The sequence below is a fragment of the Cupressus sempervirens genome, chromosome 4, assembly GCF_028749045.1.
Source record: "Cupressus sempervirens isolate cs-2001-9-10 chromosome 4, ASM2874904v1, whole genome shotgun sequence".
In the NCBI taxonomy this organism is placed as follows: domain Eukaryota; kingdom Viridiplantae; phylum Streptophyta; class Pinopsida; order Cupressales; family Cupressaceae; genus Cupressus; species Cupressus sempervirens.
Window position 1 is genome coordinate 896,602,480 of NC_143121.1, and position 18,074 is coordinate 896,620,553.

An 18,074-nucleotide genomic window follows, 5' to 3' on the forward strand; every position below is an offset into this window, starting at 1 on the left:
TGAAAGATGCAGAGAATACACGACAGCGTTGACTGCCCTTCTCTATTGATTTGAACCAATCAACAACAGCTGAAATACAAACTATAGATCGTAATATTTAATGATTAAATTTTTTAATTCATTACTTATAATATTGTCATTTTTTGTTGCTTCTAACCTCCTTTCTATACTTAATCAAACAATTAGAATGTACAATTTGTGAAACTCAACCATCATCAACTACTTGTGTTATCCCCACTCAAGCGTTTGAACAAAGGATTTCAGGTAATTAAGAATTTCATCATATTATACTTGTAAACGAATGACTAATTTGTATTGACTAATTAATTATATATGTCATTGTAAGTTAAGATGGTGACAAAAATAATGGACAACATGGGGTACCTTTTTGTATTGATCTTAACCAGCGGCCAAGAACAATGTAAGCAATGCAAACTAGTGAAGGTAAAATCGTTATTAAATTATTTTTCTTACAATTTTAAAACTTAACTTTATAAATGTTTTTAACAACCAAAGTATATGTTTATATGCAAGTTTTAATGAAATTAGCATGGGGAGTTATCATGAACACTATTACAAATAATTAATATACTTTACTAAATTTTTCAATGTTTTGATAATTTAGAGTACATTTAATACTCTAATGTTGAGTGGGGAGGTAAGAGACTTATTCAATGTGTAAAATTTAATTACCTCTCAATTTGACAATGATATGTTAGATGGAGTATCTTGATAATTTACAATAGATTCATATTTTTCAATATTTTGATAATTTAGAATACATTTAATACTAAAATGTTGAGTGGGGAGGAAAGAGACTTATTCAATGTGTAAAATTTAATTACCTCTCAATTTGACAATGATATCTTAGACGGAGTATTTTGATAATTCCCAATAAATTCATCATTTATATAGGAGAATATATCAAGTAAATGCATTTGAAAACTTAGAAATTAAATCACTTCAACATTGTTGCATAACATCACTTGTTTCTTGACTCCATGTAATAGTAGGGAGGTAACAAAAAATGCATGTTCATTAACCTCTAATAGAGAATTTACAAATAAAATAGTCATTCAAACTACAAAAGAAAATTATAGTAAAACATAAAACAAGATGGCAAAGTTATATTCTCTTTTCCCAAATAGATGGATGTTCTTGACCTTCACTTATTTGGGAAAAGAGAATATAACTCTACCATCTTGTTTTATGTTTTATTATAATTTTCTTTTGTAGTTTGAATGACTATTTTACTTGTAAATTCTCTATTAGAGATTAATGAACATGTATTTTTCATTACCTACCTAATATTACATGGAGTCGAGAAACAAATGATGTTATGCAACAGTATTGAAGTGATTTAATTTCTAAGTTTTCAAATGCATTTACTTGATATATTCAATTAAAATTTTAAATGTCTTGTAAATGCTTTTCTAGTTAACTAGGACCATCTATAAATACATAGTTGTAAGTTCTCATGTCAAGGGATTTATCATATAGATTAGTGGGATAACAATTTTAAAAAAAACTTTAATTATCAAGTTTTCAAATGCATTTACTTGATATATTCAATTAAAATTTTAAATGTCTTGTAAATGCTTTTCTAGTTAACTAGGACTATCTATAAATACATAGTTGTAAGTTCTCAAGTCAAGGGATTTATCATATAGATTAGTGGGATAACAATTAAAAGAAAACTTCAAAAATAATTAGATTTAATTTTTTTTACTAGATGGACTATTCTAGGTTAGTAGAATATTTAAGGTTCAAACTTAGTAATTCAAAAAAATTCTCTTTTTATTTCATAAAGTGTAATTTGGATCATAGTATACTTAGCTATTAATATTTTCTTTGCAACAAAAGTCTAAATAGAGACATGATAACTTCAAATCAACTATAAATTCACTTATAGGGATTGAAGACTACATTGGAGAAGTGTTAAATGCTAGTGATTAAAACATTAGGTCATGCTATTTCATAAATTTGTATAGTTGGAAACGTAGCCTACTTGGCAAGTATTATTCTTTTTTCAACAAAAGTCTAAATGGGGGAAGGGATAACTTGAAATGAAAAAACAATTCATGTATGGTAACTTTGAAACACAACCTTTGATTTATTAAGTTGGCAAAACTTTATTCCCTATAGGTTTATGTTATGTTGCAATACCAAAGTAAATATAATATAATAATTTGAACCTTAATCTAATTCTTAAATTTATTTTAAATATAATATAAAAAATAAGCTTTACTCTAAGTCTTAAATATAATATTATTTAAGTTAATAACTAAGAATAAGATTAATACTAAGAATAATGATTAATCACACTCTATAAGAATAAAGATTAATCACACTTTATTTGATAAATTGTCTTATTCTTTTTCTACTTTACAAAGTTCATATAGATAAAACTTGAGAAATTTGGTTATAAGAATTAATTATACAAATATTTTAAAATTGTTGTAAAAATATATATTTTAGTGTAATCCAATCTAAATATTCAAAATGTCTCTTTAGAAAATATGATTGCTTTATAATTATAAAATTGAGTATATGATCTTAAATCTAATATAAAAGTTTGAAAAAATATATGTTAAGTCAATTTAAAACTAGTTCAAAATTTAAAAATTAATCAAACATTTATAAAATTAATTTAAAAATTCATAACTTTACAATATACAAGCTAAAATAAGGTTTCAATTCTATTCTACTGGTTAAAAAAAAATTGCATGAGAACAATCTAATCTTCAAACTATGTCCAAAGAGTAACTAAAGGAATACAGCATAAAACAAATCCCTGTGAAAACAAGATAACTGAAAATGTAAGAAACAGGTAACCCTGAGAAAGTGAGAAATTACTGTAGCTACAGCACTGTGGCAAAGGAGGAAGAACATTTTGCCATCTATTGGTACATGTAGCCTATTGGCTATTACATTCTATACGATATAAAAATCTTTCAAAGCAAGTGCTAATACAAGACATAGCAGCACATCGCAATATCCCAATCACATCTTGAAAATGAGCATATCAGATATCGATATTAGAAAAGGAAAAAGATGCCCAAAATCATCAGATCTTGAACTCCAGAGTATGCAACATGTCAAGCAAGGATCCTTTCAATTATAACGTCCTACTCCAAATTCATTGCAAGTTCAAACATGGCCCAAAATGCATGTGCCTGGGTGGAAACAGTGTAATTGGACACAATTCAAAAATGAAATTGAAAGAATGAAAACAAGCTTGAATGCAGACTGAGCGCTCTTGAGAAAAAAGTTTGCTACTGTTCAAGGCCAAACTCCTTTAACGAATTGTTGCCAACCTAGCTTTTAGGACAGGGTAGTAGATGTCAACTTAAATAGCTAATATATCTATTAGTAAAGGTTTTTCAACAGATCTGTGACTGTTGAACGCTTCTCAGATTAATGAAGTATTATAAAAAATAAAATAACATTGCTTTTGATCAAAATGCGGTCAGTCATTTTGATTCTTTTTCTACTGTTGCATGCCTTCCCGCCTGTTCATCATCATTATTATCACTTTTTTGTTCTACTATGTGTACATCATTAGATTCCACTTTGCACGAGTCGAGGGCGTCCAATAATTTTTGACTGCTGTTGCCAGGGCATTGAGGGCAGTCAGAGTTGTTGACGTCCTGATCAGTAATTTTTCTCTCTTCAAAATCAGGCTTCAAGTGCAGTGGCAAGTAGCTTGAAGGTATGAGATCCTCGAGTGATATAAAGCGACCCTCTTCACTAAGTTTCAATACTTTTTCTGCAGTCAACTGCACTCTAATATTAACCTGTTCAACAATGGAAACAATCCCAAGTCTATTATAGTACTAAGGATCCATTCCACCCCTTGGCAGCAATATTCATTCCAATTTATACATAAAAACCATAATATCTCACTGCTCCATAAATAAAATTACCCACAAGAAATTGGAATTTTCATTCACTCTATAGGTAAACCCAAATAGACATTGCAACGTAACAACACGATACCAAACATTCCATACAATAATATTACTCATGAGAAAATTCTTTTTTTACCATACCTCGAAAACATATTATTGAAATGAAGCCTTACCTTCTTCTTCGGAAGCTTCAGCGTACTCACACTATCATCGGACGACGTATCGCTGGAAGCTGCTCGTTTCCTCGTACCAGAATTCATCGGAGGTTTTCTCCTCCCCAGTGGTAAATCCATTTCCCCAATCCGTCCCTCTAAGCCCAGCCCCAGGAGGCAAGCTACAAGCTAAAAAGCTACGGCAAGCCCAGCCCCAAATATGCACCTCTTGCCTAAACTAACATTTTCAAAAGCTAAATGGCCCAAATATACACCTCTTGCCTAATCACTGCGGGTCATTCTTTTCGCGAGACAAGCTGAGCAAAAGGTGATGGTGACTGGAGTACTGTGACAAGGAACAGGCGTACGGATCTGAGGCCACAGATATGCCATGGATTCTGTCGGCTACATAGCCAAATGGATTCAATTTTCTGACTCTGGAGACCATCAACAAGAATTGATGTACCAGTTATTTGGAAAGAAGGAGATTCCTAATCTTTACAATGAAAGGATGGGCCAAATTAGTGTTGAAAACATTAATTACGTTCAGTACTCGGTAAGATTTGATGCATTAGAAATTGCGAACGTTGGATTCAAATTTCCGGCACCCAAATTTCCCACTTTCCGAGCCATACTAGAGAGAGAAATCCACTTTACAGCTACGCTACGAAGTTGAATGCACAACATTGTCAGTGTTGGACCATCTGTCATTATTAATATCGACTGCGTATGTTTAGGTTTCAGAAATATGGATTTGATTTGATTGAAGAGTGTTTTATTAGTACTAAATGAAAGTGAAAGCTGACATGAACATTTCAAATTGCTGTTCACCACAGCGGGGAGTGTACGTTGTGAAGTGTTCTTCTGCAGCCTGTTTGACTGGGCAGCTGTAATCCACTGTTGAACTCAGTTTTTATATTCTATATTTTTAAGATTTTTGAAGTTCCCTTTGCGTGCCCTGGAAAAGCATCCATTATTACAAATTGCAGTTTGATTCACCATTATTAGTTCCTCAGGATGCTGTTTGTTTATATGAACTTTGTGAATATATAAATCTATAAGTGAACGGTCAGTGTTCAGTTTTTTTTGGAAAACTTTTGATTGGTCAGAGAATGAAGTGTTTATTTTAAACTTTATCATGCCCACGTATAGCACAGTGCACCATGGGGACAAGTACTTTTAAAGGGTCACAAAAATCTCTATTGAATATTTATGTCTTCTGTCGACATGCCAGCTTGACAGAGGATATTTTCTACTTTGTTCAGCAGTCCTTGTTAACATTTAATGGAGTGTTCTATCGGCATTGATTGTGCTTAGGAGATTACATATTGGAATTGTCTAGAACTTTGGAAAGACATTAAAATGCAATTCAACTTCTTTCAAACTCATTCAAATTGTTCTTTATTTCTAACTGGCAAGACGTCATCTCAAATCAACCCGGTTTCTGTTGTTTCAGACGCCGTAGCCGTGGGGGAAACTCTTACTGGCACTAAGAGCAAATCATCCCCAAATGGCATCTTCGAATTAGGGTTCTTCAAGCTCGACAACACGGAGAATTGGTACATAGGCCTCCTGTACGCCTACTTCCCCAACCAAGTTTTGAGGTAAATCGTGGGCATTAAGGGGAATTGCATATATTTTCCATTTTGGAATGCAGACGGACAAGAACATAGCTAATTCTTCAAATTCAGATTTGGCTCTCTTTCGTTATTGATATTCTGAGCAAAGGACACTTTTGAGGAGCACGTGTAAGGGTGAAGTGTCGTGGGAAGCACGAGTGCCATTTCTCTGTACGTAGACTGATATGAAGTTTAGCTGCTGCTGTATGCTCCAGAAGTGGTGACTGTAATTGCTGCTATTTATCTCAGGTTAATAAGACCTCACGAATATATATGTATTTTCTACAGCTCTAAACTCATTTGCTGGTGCAATAAAATAAATATTATGTGCTTCAGTTTAGATGATTAAGTTATTGCGTTTCAGTCAATGCATTTGTTTATTTCTATTTGATCATTTAAACCGTCAAACACACTATTGACAAAAAAATTATTCGGAGGGAATATTGCAGAGAATTGATGTGAGACCGGCAGCCTTGTGCTCTCATACGGGTCCTCGATCATATGGGCAAGCAGCGGGACGAACAAATCCGCTTCGACGGCCAACATAATGAACGGGGGCAATCTGGCCATATCTGGGATTCTGGGGATGAAGAACAGCGACAAGCAGAAGCTTACGTCTTGGAAGAGCCCTTGGGATCTGACACTGGGGCTCTACAATCTTCTGTTCGACGCGCCCAGTGATCAATTTGTTCTCCAGAGGAGAAATTTCCTTCCGTATTGGGAATCTAGGACATGGAATGGCCAAATCTTTAGCAAACTTACAGAATTAAATTTATTTATAGTGATTTCATAGGATAAATCTGAAAGCGTTGTGGTGTGCCATTCGAGGTAAGCTCTCTTAAAGTCGAACATAACTAGCATGCTTTGGATTGTGGTATGTTGAGTTGAATGAATGATCTATCGAGCTATGGTCACTTTATCTGGAATTGACCTGGGTACAAATCCATTTTGTTCCTTTGAAATTATAGAGCCAATATGTTTTATAGTGACTGGCCAATGCTTTAGCAATGGTTTTGTATAGATATGAGAGAAGTTAGACTATGGTCAATCGGAATTCAACAAAACTACTTTTTGTTCTTAGGGTTCAAAACTAGTGTATGTCTTTACATTGTATATAGATATGTGTGTGTGTGCACGCGCATGGATACCACAAATTATTTGTGAGAATTTAGAGTGCTGCAAAGGGCAGATCTGAATTATATCAAACCTCTGTATAATGCCAGATCTGAAGATCAACTCTGTTGTTAAGAGATCAATGAGTTGATCTTAGATTTTACTTGCTCTTTTGTTGAATGCTTTGGGCCGATCTTTCTGATTGATCTTCCTTGATGTAATTGAATGTGTAGATTGTTTTCAATTTGATGATCCCCCGTCTTCCCTGTAGCCTTCCTTATGTAGCTTATATGATCATGAAGGTGCGTGTTTCTTTACGATGGCTGTCCCTTGTGAAAGATGTGTGACTACTTGTCAATCTTTAATTTATTGCTTATCTACAAGTTTGTTATTCTGGTTGGACCCATTGATTATTATTGTAAAGCACATTTTGATTAAGACTACTATCCTCAAAGATCACTGAAAAATGAATTAAGGACTGTCATTTGGATAACTATCCTAGTCCTGCATAATTGCTAATGCTGATTTGCCTTTATTTATGCCGGTACTGTTGTGTGCAAATTAGCCCAGCGGATTTTCTTGATTTCCTTTCCATGTCCCTCTTCTCTTCTTTCCATCAAAGACCCTTGAATATCTCTCCCTCGGTAATGATTTTGATTTGACAATCACCCTTGTCCTCCCTGTAGCCTTTAGCTTCTATGATCTTGAAGGCGCACATTCCTTTAGGGCCCGTTTGGTGAGCGGAATAGGAATACGTATTCTGGAATACGTATTCCGGAATACGTATTCTGGAATAGAACGTATTTCTGTTCTCCGTTTGGTTCAGCGAATATTTGATGGGAATTCGCGGACCCGAAAATTTATGTTTTCTAAAATAAAAAAAAATGGAATAGGAATACGTATTCCAATACCACCTATTTTGGTGGAATTGCAAAACTTCATTTTTGGGCCAAAAATGGAATACGTATTCCATTTTTGCTTCGTATTACAATCCCGTTTTGGTGCATCCAAACAAGGAATTCACAATTTTTGGAACACGTATTCCAGAATACGTATTCCTATTCCGCTCACCAAACGGGCCCTTAGGATGGCTGTCTCTCGTGATCGTATGTGACTGTCTGTCAATCTTTAATTGATTGCTTAACTAAATTTTAGTTATTCTGGTTGCACCCTTTGGTTTTTATTTTGAAGATTGCTATACGCAAAGACTGCTGGAAAATGTACAAGGATTGTCGTTTGGATAATTATCTCAGGCCTGCGCAATTGCTGATGCTGATTGCTGTTATTTATATTGCTGCTGTACACAAATTAGCCCATGGCTCTTCTTGATATCCTTCTCATGTTCCCCTTCTCTTCATTTCATCGAAGTCCCTTAAACATCCCTCCCTTGGTAATGTAGGGGTGTGTCTCTTTGTAAAGGATGTGTTTCTTCTGAAGGGAGGTAGACAGAATATTAAATTTGCTATATTTCAAACCTTAACAAAAGTGCCAACTAAGTAAAAAGGGGGGTCAGCTGCTACAGTAGGATAATTCAGCCTTGTAAAGAGTTCTAAATTTAATTATTGTGAATGCAATCACTGTAATTGTCCTGGAATAAGTCAGCTTTATTATGTATATCTGTTTTGTCTTGCTTAAAAATAGGCAAAGATAATGAAGGTCAGCTAGGTTGTCTAGTATGAAGTTTAGCACAACTTGATTAATAAGAATAACACCTTACTGTATCCTCCATTTGGGTGGTAATACAAGGTGTTCAACATCTGTGTTATTTTGATTTTAAAATATCTTGGTGTTCAGCTTAGTCAGCTGCGAAGGGAATATTATTCAATGACTATAAATAGGGTTTTGGGCACAACATTTTTTGCAGTAAAGGATTGAAACTAGGTGCCCAATTTTTGATATAGAATCCTAGCCCATTCATCATAAACAATATGTGCTGTAGTATATGCCTTTTTAATTCAGCCTTGGCACATTGCATAGAGAAGCCATTGGTCAGGGATTTTACTTGAACTTCTGTTCCGACTAATTGTGAGTTTTCGAATGAGCAGGCCATTTATCTGTCCATTTCACAAAAAAGGCTCATCGCTTGAGATGGCTAGTAGTTGGTGACAAGATCTTGGAAGAAATAAGAACGACCTTATGACTAGAAAAGCAATTTTGTTGAGAAGCCATTGACCTATTATTATGGGGTTGTGTTTTGGGATTCCTCTTGTTTGCCATCTTAAGCTTATGGTTTTTGCAAAACGCTTGCTCTTAAATCTATACACAGTGGCATCTGTCTGATTTCTCTACTAAATTCGTAGCAGTGTTGTAGTTAAACATGATATATGTTGATATCTATTTTATTCTTCGTAAGTATGCATTTAATCCAATAAAATGTGTATGGATACCATTTTTAATAATTTATCTATGTTACTTATGTTGCTTATAAGGGTTGTAACTAATTCCTAATGTCAATTCTTGCAAACTTAGTGTAGGACGCTAGTAGTTACACTTAAATTGGCATTTGAATGGTCAAAAAGGAATCCTTCTAGACAAATAACTAGCTGTAACAATTAATTTTATCTTAACACTACAAGCGTAAATTCAAAATACACTATGGCAGAAACTAGACGCTTTGCGTCCTTGTTAAAAATTGGCACTTACAAAGAGGTGTAAGGGTAGGCAGATGGTTTTTATTTTTTTAAACAAATTAAAGTGATAATGATTATTAAATTAAATTATGGAGGTATCAATTAAATTAGATCATTCACATGATTGAAAGAATAATTGAAGTGAGCTTGGCCTTGGGAGTGTGAAGGAGGGTTGTTTGGTAAACATATAATGAAAGATCATACAATTGTATCTATTGTATACAAGTGAAAAAGTATTTTGATGTAGACATCCAATGCCATTAAAAATTAGTTTGTAAAAAATCTTTCACTTTAGATGTTTATGAAAAAAAAGATTAAAATCAAATTTTAAAACTATTTAAAAATGTTGTAAAAGAAAAAATATTAATTTATGTAATCTGAAAAAATTAATTCAATATTAAAATAGTTTTTAGTTATAAAATTAAATAAATTGTTTAGTGAATTAAGTTCAAAAAATTGAAATAAGAATTAAGATTTGAAATTGAAATAAAATATATACAAATTAATAAATTTAAAATCTTAATTTTCTTTTAAAATTAGACACAAAAAGTTTAAAATATCTTATAAAAGAAAATGAATTTATTTAATTTTATATCCATATTACTAAAATTGTTTTGATTTTTTAATAAAAATTATTATGTATTTTTTGAATTTTAAATACAGTTAGTAATAATAAATTTTAATAGCAATTAATAATTATACATACAACTCCCCCTCTTTACAAATCTAAAATTTTATATTTTATATTTGCAACCATGTTTCCTGATTTCTATGTTTAAATTGAGTTGCATGTGGAATGTGAACACAGTAAATCTAAAACGTCGATTGTTGTAAAACATGGCAATTGGACCAATGAAGTTGGATTGAAATTTCGAGTTGAAAAGATAGAAAAAGTTTTCGAAGAAAATATTCTCAATTTTAGATGCCAAAAAAATATTTTTACCCCTAGCATATTTGTTACCAGCCAATCACAAAATAGAAATTACTCATTCAAAATAAATTAAAAAATAAATTGATTCTTCCACTTTAGAAATATATAGCTTTGGTTTTCGAAAAAGTTAATCGTGTCCATTACTCATACCCATGGACTAATAAAGATGTCATTTATATTAATAGATTTAACACTTCTAATATGAATAGTTTGATTATTAGTATCAATTGTAATGTAATACAAGTTATATAATAAAGATATCATTTATATTAATAGATTTAACACTTCTAATATGAATAGTTTGATTATTAGTATCAATTGCAATGTAATAAAAGTTATATGATTGAAAGATTTTTGAATTTTTTTTATATATGATGTATATATTTTTCTCATACTACTTCAATATTGTTTGAACATATGAAATTTATGACAATTAAATTTGAAGATCATTTTGTAATTGAAAATGTGATTAAAATAAAATGAGTAACAATATGGCTTATATTGGTAATATGAGAACTTAAACACTGTTAATTTCAAATATTATGAATAACATAGTCATCATTAGATTTAGTTAATATTGTAGGCTTTTTTTTTTACTTTGCTAAACTTTATATTATGTTTATATCCATTATATGATTGAAAAAGAATGGTTAAAATTGAAAGATGTTAAGCTCTTATTCTACATCGTAATGATCACTAAGTGTGATTTGAAATATTGATGTACAAAAAAATATCATATGGTTTAAACAACATAAATAAGATTAGAGTGTTTACACTAGATATTATAAATAGTGTGAATAATTTGATTGTGCTAATTAAAGTGGAATAATAGTTATACAACTAGAGTATACTAAAAATATCACAAGAAATTTATTCATGGTTAGAACTCCAAGAAATTTTGGCATCAAATTTAGATGATTGAAAAATATTAATCATCTAATATTAATTATATAAATTAAAATAAAATAATAAGTGAACGATTAAAAGATACTTTAAAATTGTCATAATATACTTACTTTTTCCTAAATTTCTTCAACATTTGTAATTGAAAAATTTTAGTCAAAATAATCTATGAAAGTAAAGTAGATCATTTATATGATTGAAAGAATTAATAATGTTTAAAATTTTTGCACAAAATTACTATTAAATAGTTATACTCAAAAGATATTTTAAAAAAATCATGTATAAAATAATTATACTATCAAAAGATGTTTTGTTCGACATGTCTAGTTTATGATCTATACTCGTCTTTTTCATGATCATAATTTGGCTAAAAATATTGTAAATTTGTATGACTTATTAGTCCTTGCCTTTTAAAGGCAGGGAACTATTTTTTTTTCCACCCCCCATCTATTAATTTTTTAGTGAACAATTCTTCTATTCCTAAAGTTATATGCTTGTATATTTTTAAATCTATTTATGAAAACAAAAATCTTTTTTTACAATTGGCTAATGACTATTTTCCTAGGGAGAAAATTCAATTTTCTCTAACAAAAATACAAATATTTTCTAACATGCATTAATGAATTCATTAATTACAACTTTATCTTTTCCATATTTGTGACAAGTTCATTATTAATTACAGCTTTATCTTTTCCACACTTGTCACAAGTTCATTAGATTTTCAAAAAAGTAATGTTTTTATCTTCCACAACAAAAATAATGTCTAATCAATATTAATTATCACAATTTTTAGTTTTGAAAATAGTTTTTAAAAATGTTAATATATTTTAAATTATTTTGAAAATTAGTTTTATATAAATCAATAATCATTGTAAATTATTAAATTTTATTTTTAATTAAAATATACTATTGCTATTAAGAGTTATATTGCTTTATATATATAGACTTTAGTATATATTAATTAAAAAAAATTAAAATGATTAATTTCTAAATTTAATAAAATTCTAAAAATCTTAATTTTTCTTAGTTAAGAATCTGTTAATTCAAATCGTGATTTTACAGTGCATTACATTAAGTTCTATATTTTTAGACAAAGGCTAATCGCCACATTATTCTATAAAGCTAAAATTTAAAATATTAATTAAAAATCTAAATTAAATTTGTTAAAATTTATAACCTCTCTTTTAAAAAACATTGTATTAAACATTGTATGTCTTTGACTGTTACATTCATATGGTCTAAAGATTAAATGATTTTTTAATCTATTATTAAAATATGAATCATTAATTGCAAAGGCAGGGACTCAGGGTCTTCCAAGAGCTCTTGTTAAAATCCCACTTTGAATATTTACCTATAAAATTAAAAAATCTTTACTCAAATAAGTTTGTGTTTAGGTGATGATTTATTTTCAACACATGCATGTCGTATAATCGAATATTCAAATCAAAATTGATCCAAATTGGAGTTGCTTCTTCGTGCTCATTCACCATTTCTTTAATAAAAGATTATCATTATACGTTCATATAGTTCACGATCAAATGCTCAAGCATGTAGTATAAAGCAACATCGTGTGTCATGATCAAATATCGAAGACATTGTGAATGAAGTTTAGATTATAATTGATAACTAAGGGCCCGTTTGGTTTGTGGAATTGGATCAAAATTAGCTTTCACAAAATCTGGATTTGAAAAAATGTGTGTTTGTGTCAAAAAATGAAAAATGGAATTAGAATTTACAAAATCCAATTTTACCCTAAAACCAGGTTTTGTCAATTCCTACTAGCTATCTGGAATTGAAAAATGACTTCGAATTCCACATTTTTGAGGATTGCAAAAAAGTCAAAATCAATATTTTTTCACGTCCGTGCGTTAAAAAAGAGAGTTTAACGTAATGTTTGTAACCATTTTACGCATTCGAGCTTGTGTTTGCGCTATTGTTTGGTCTGCGCATTGAGGATTGAGCAGGTAAGCAAGTAAATTTATCATTCTGTAGTTGATGTTCGTAATAGTTGTTTGAGCTTTGTGTTGAGGTTTTATATTTTTTATTCTGAGAACATGCATTTTATTGTGTTTTTTGTGTTTCCAAAATATATGTTTCGTCTTGACATTCGTGGTGGAGTATTTTATTTGCACGTCTCTGTGCTGTTGTTTATCTGTCTCCTAAGGTGTTTACATTTCTCCCAAGGTTCGTGCAGTTTATCCATTTACCCTTCATTTTTTATGCATTCATCCATACACTGCAATGGTTTCTTGTTTATTTACTCTCCAACATGGTGAATGCAGGTGTTTGTCCTAAGAGAGAGGAGCTCTGTTCTGACCGATAGTCCATGGTGCTCAGCTCAGCGATAGTTCTAAGCGCCCCCTACCTATCTTATAGTGGACAAACTTACTCTCTCCTCTACCCATTCTCCACCCTGCTACCCCCAGTGCCTCGAAAAGGTAAATAGTAGGGTTCTAGAGTAAAGGGGTCGTTCGTTTATATAGAGTTTCAACCTGTCTCGACCGAGGGCCCAGAGGGCTCGCCTGTCCCTATCTACCCCCACCCACCACGGCCCTCTACCTAAAAACATCATTGGGCCTATCTCATTCGATCCGGCGGGTCTGGGCATGCTTTGCAACTATCATATATGTCACCTTCACCTCTGCGACGATTGATGCTCGACCAGTAGGAATGGAGATGGCCAGTGGGAATAGAGATGGCTCTGCATCTGACGGCTATCTATAGCTCATCTAGCACTGATCGAGGTCACCAAGCACTCCTATTTGTGTCACCAAGCCTTCATAAATACCAGTCGAAGGGGTCCAGTCTATGCCAGTTCATTCATTTATCTGCACACCCTAGGTGTTCATCCCGTACTTGGGGGAGTAGAGCCCACTTTACCCACTGCTCCACTCCTATAGCAGTAGCGATTATAGCCGCAGTGGAAGCCAAAAGTATTCCTTGTCGATTTCTATAGGGTGCCCTCAGCTATATATCCCTCTCCCAGCTACTCAGCCAAAGCAACCGACTTCGTTCGAGCATTAACCCCCCTCAATCCCAGATCGTTGGGGATAAGCTATGAGTTATAAAAAAAAGCCCTTTTTGCATCCATATAAAGCTAGTACCAGGATGTCTAAGGAGGCCATAATGACTTTTTATGCTGCCCGCAACTTATTTCACGACTATTTGGCTTCATTACAATTAGTATTGGAATTAGATTTAAAACCTGCAATTGAGGTTTTATGTCTGCCATCCACTTTTCAAGAGCCTTATAGCCTTTTATGTCAGTCTACCAGAGGTTTTTCTTAAGTCAATTTCAGTTTTGAGTGTTTTTATTTGCTATTTGGTATATCTGTATATCTCGATTTTTCTGAAGTCATTTTCTTCAGTTTGGTGGTTGCAATATCAAATCCCATTACCTTGTTAAATTTTGTGAATGTTCCCATTTCTAGTGATTTAGGATACCGTGGTCTCTATTGAATATCATTTGATGTAATCCCCTGATTCAGTTTAATCTTGGATCCTTTTTGTGTGATAAGAGTCTTACAAATTTGGTTGATTCTAAAAGTAATAATGGCAGCCATTGCAAGATATCACTGTTATGATTTTTGTTACTACTTAGTGGTAGATGCTTAGAATATAAGTTGTTTCGATTGTCTTCTAGAATATCCCATTATCTTATTATTGGTGCATTTCTTTTTAATGAAAAAACAAAATATTTGTCCTCGTGTATGAAACATAGCTTGTACGGGGCTTTTTAATTGGCATGAGCTCTTTTTTTAAAATAGTCCAATGGATAGATAAGTTTATAGCTTACATTTGATTGTTTTTTAGTCATGATAATGTGAAGTATCTCTATTTCTTGGTTATCTTATGAATTTTCATATATATTGGGCTTAGTCTATATTAGAGTTTGGGTTTAGTCTATATTAGAGTTTGGGTTATCTTTTTAATTGGCATGAGCTCTTTTTTTAAAATAGTCCATGGATAGATAAGTTTATAGCTTACATTTGATTTTTTTTAGTCATGATAATGTGAAGTATCCCTATTTCTTGGTTATCTTATGAATTTTCATATATATTGGGCTTAGTCCATATTAGAGTTTGGGTTTAGGTTACTGACTTTCTATTTGGTGTGCTTCATCTATTGTTTTTTATATTTTTCATCTTTGAAAGAAAAAGATTATTTGTCAGCCTCTTCCCAGCATTTTTTTCAGAAAAACATACATGAATTAAATTTGCATTTGATGCCTCCCAAGACTATCTTTAGGTTCCAAAACATGGGGTTGCTCCATGCTTTCATACCCAAAGATGATGACAATGTTTAAATGAAGACCACAAGAAGAAGACATTTTATCTCCAATACCTAATACGTTCACTTGTTGCTATTTGATAATGATTTGATTTCAACATTAGTCATATATCATCAAATTTGATTTCAACTCTTAAATGCACTTAGAAACTCCTTTATACCATCTTAACAATGATGAAAATCTCGAATCTCTTAACCTATATTTGGGGGCTTTTTAGATTCTATATGATCTGATTCAAATTAAAATTTTCATAATAATTAATTAAAATGTATTGGTCTTGTGTATAAACTTTTAACCATCGATAAATTTTATCTCTCAATTTAAATGTTGTACTATAGTAGTATGCACTATAATTCACATAACTCAACTCCAAACAGGTTGTAACCATTTCAGCTTCTGACATCTTGTAATGAAAAGATGAATCAAGGATGAAACATCTTTGAGAGAGGGCAGCAAATAGTCTAATTTGTCACAAGATTTAATTGTAAGATGAGTCAAACTAGATAGTTTTCCAAGACAACAACAGAGAAGTCAATGTGTAACTCCCTATCTCTAATTTTTGTAGCCTGTTGAGTTGTTTGATGTTTGTTGGAAACTCCCTTCAAATACACATTGCCCAAATAGAGTTGTGTCAAGGACATCGATTTTTGATGTGACAAGGCAACTCTATCACTTTGCCACAGTAAGCAAGTCTCAAATCCTCCGGCGTTGTGATGTGTTGGAAATCCTCTAACACAAGCATAAGCTACCCACGAGTAATCATAGAGTTGTAAAACTCTCAAAATTTTCAATGAAAGTTGTGATGGAATAATCTAAAATAGACCTTCCTTGAGAAAATTAACACTTTCCTTCAATATGAAATCCTCTAGATCCTCCATTAAAGAGAGAAAGAACAACTACTTTTATAATATAAAGAGACATAGAATACATCATGTATTGGTTATAATTTAACAATTATGTTAACATGGGTTGGATGTCAATAAACCAATTTCCATAGAAAGAGAGTTTGGTTAACTCAAATTCCTTGGAATTTAATTATAATTTTTAGGATTGCTATAAATATTGTTTCTATAGAGTTCATATTTATTGGGTTATTTATTTCATCTACTTTAGATTTACTTTTTATCTAGGATTCTTTAGATTGGTGTTTATAGCTGCACAAGTTTCATGGTATATCTCATGTTTAATAGTTATTTTTAGGTTAGTGATGGCTTCTATTAAAGATAAAAGAATCCTAGCTATCATTGTTAGGAAGACCAGAGTAATTTGTGCTCTAGCCGCTATTCTTGTTTTCCTTGTGGCATCTATAGCAATATTTGCAGAAGAAGCGAGAAGGGAGAGGCGTAAGCACCAAAGAGATGAAATTCCTTTTTACAAGCGAATTGCCCATTCTAATGAGACAGACTGTCATGACCAAATTCGCATGAGTAGAAGGGCTTTCTTTCATCTAAGTACTATTCTAAAGCAAAAACGAACCATTTGAGATATGTTAAACATAAGTCTAGAAGAAAAACTAGTCATGTTCCTCCATACGCTTGCCCACAATCTAAGGAATCGTAAGATTGCTCACAACTTTGGTCACTCTAGAGAGACAGTTAGCCAATACTTCCATAAGGTTTTGATGAGTATCTTATCTCTTCATGCTGATTATCTTGTACTCGCTAGTCCCAAAACTCCTTCAGAGATTATTGAGAAGGACCGTTTTGATCCATACTTCAAAGTATATCTCTTGGTGCTATATATTTTCAAACATATATAATCATATTACTTGACATTGAATTGTATAGGTGCACATTTGATTATATATGTGGTCACTATAGGATTGTATTGGAGCAATTGATGGATCCCATACACCAGTTACTATTGATGTGGAGATACAAGCCAAATGTCATGATAAAAAAGGTCACTTGTCACAAAATGTTATGGGAGTCTGCTCATTTGATTATAAGTTTCAGTACATTCTTGCTGGTTGGGAAGGATTTGTTGCAGACAGTCGTGTTCTAGCTTTAGCTCTCTCAAGATCAGATCCATTGGTAGTTCCCCATGGTATGTCAAATCTTCTTGTTTATGAGAAATGACAAAACATTGTCACTATATTCTCTTTTGTGCATTTTTGAAGGGAATTTTTTTTTAGTTGATGTTGGGTATCCAAATGTATTAGGATTTCTCACCCCTTATCGATGTACATGTTATCATCTAAAGGAGTTTTCAAGAGCAAACCCAATAAACAATCTACAAGAGTTATATAACCATCAACATTCCTCACTAAGGAATAAAAGAGAGTGTACATTTGGGATTTTGAAGCAACATTTTCTTATTTTGAGGCATGCAACTTCTTATTTGATAATGACACAAACAAAAATTGTTCTTGCATGTTGCATATAACACAATTTCATAACTATAGAGGATGGTGTTCCATCTCTCATAGAGCTAGAAGAGGATGAAGATTGTGATGGGATAAATGTACCATTACTTGAGACATATGGGATGACTTAGCGAGATAGGGATGAATGGGGAAGATTTC

General features: G+C 32.1%; 1 protein-coding gene and 1 long non-coding RNA gene across 3 annotated transcripts; one reads left to right on the forward strand and one right to left on the reverse strand.

Moving 5' to 3' along the window:
• Positions 1-3,335: 3,335 nt before the first annotated feature.
• Positions 3,336-4,313, reverse strand: LOC149564287 (uncharacterized). Its single transcript, XM_089824130.1, has 2 exons — positions 4,085-4,313; positions 3,336-3,797 (listed from the first exon to the last, which is right to left on the reverse strand). Exons 1-2 carry the CDS (start codon positions 4,202-4,204, stop codon positions 3,474-3,476), a joined length of 444 nt encoding a protein of 147 aa, XP_089680256.1. The 5' UTR covers positions 4,205-4,313; the 3' UTR covers positions 3,336-3,473.
• Positions 4,314-5,380: 1,067 nt separating this feature from the next.
• On the forward strand, positions 5,381-6,608 carry LOC149564288 (uncharacterized). 2 transcript variants are annotated; one of them, XR_016363596.1, is made up of 2 exons: positions 5,381-5,931; positions 6,132-6,608. It is a non-coding gene; the product is annotated as an uncharacterized LOC149564288 (long non-coding RNA). The 2 variants fall into 2 exon arrangements; XR_016363595.1 differs by having other exon boundaries at positions 5,387-5,957.
• The last annotated feature ends 11,466 nt before the right edge of the window (positions 6,609-18,074 follow it).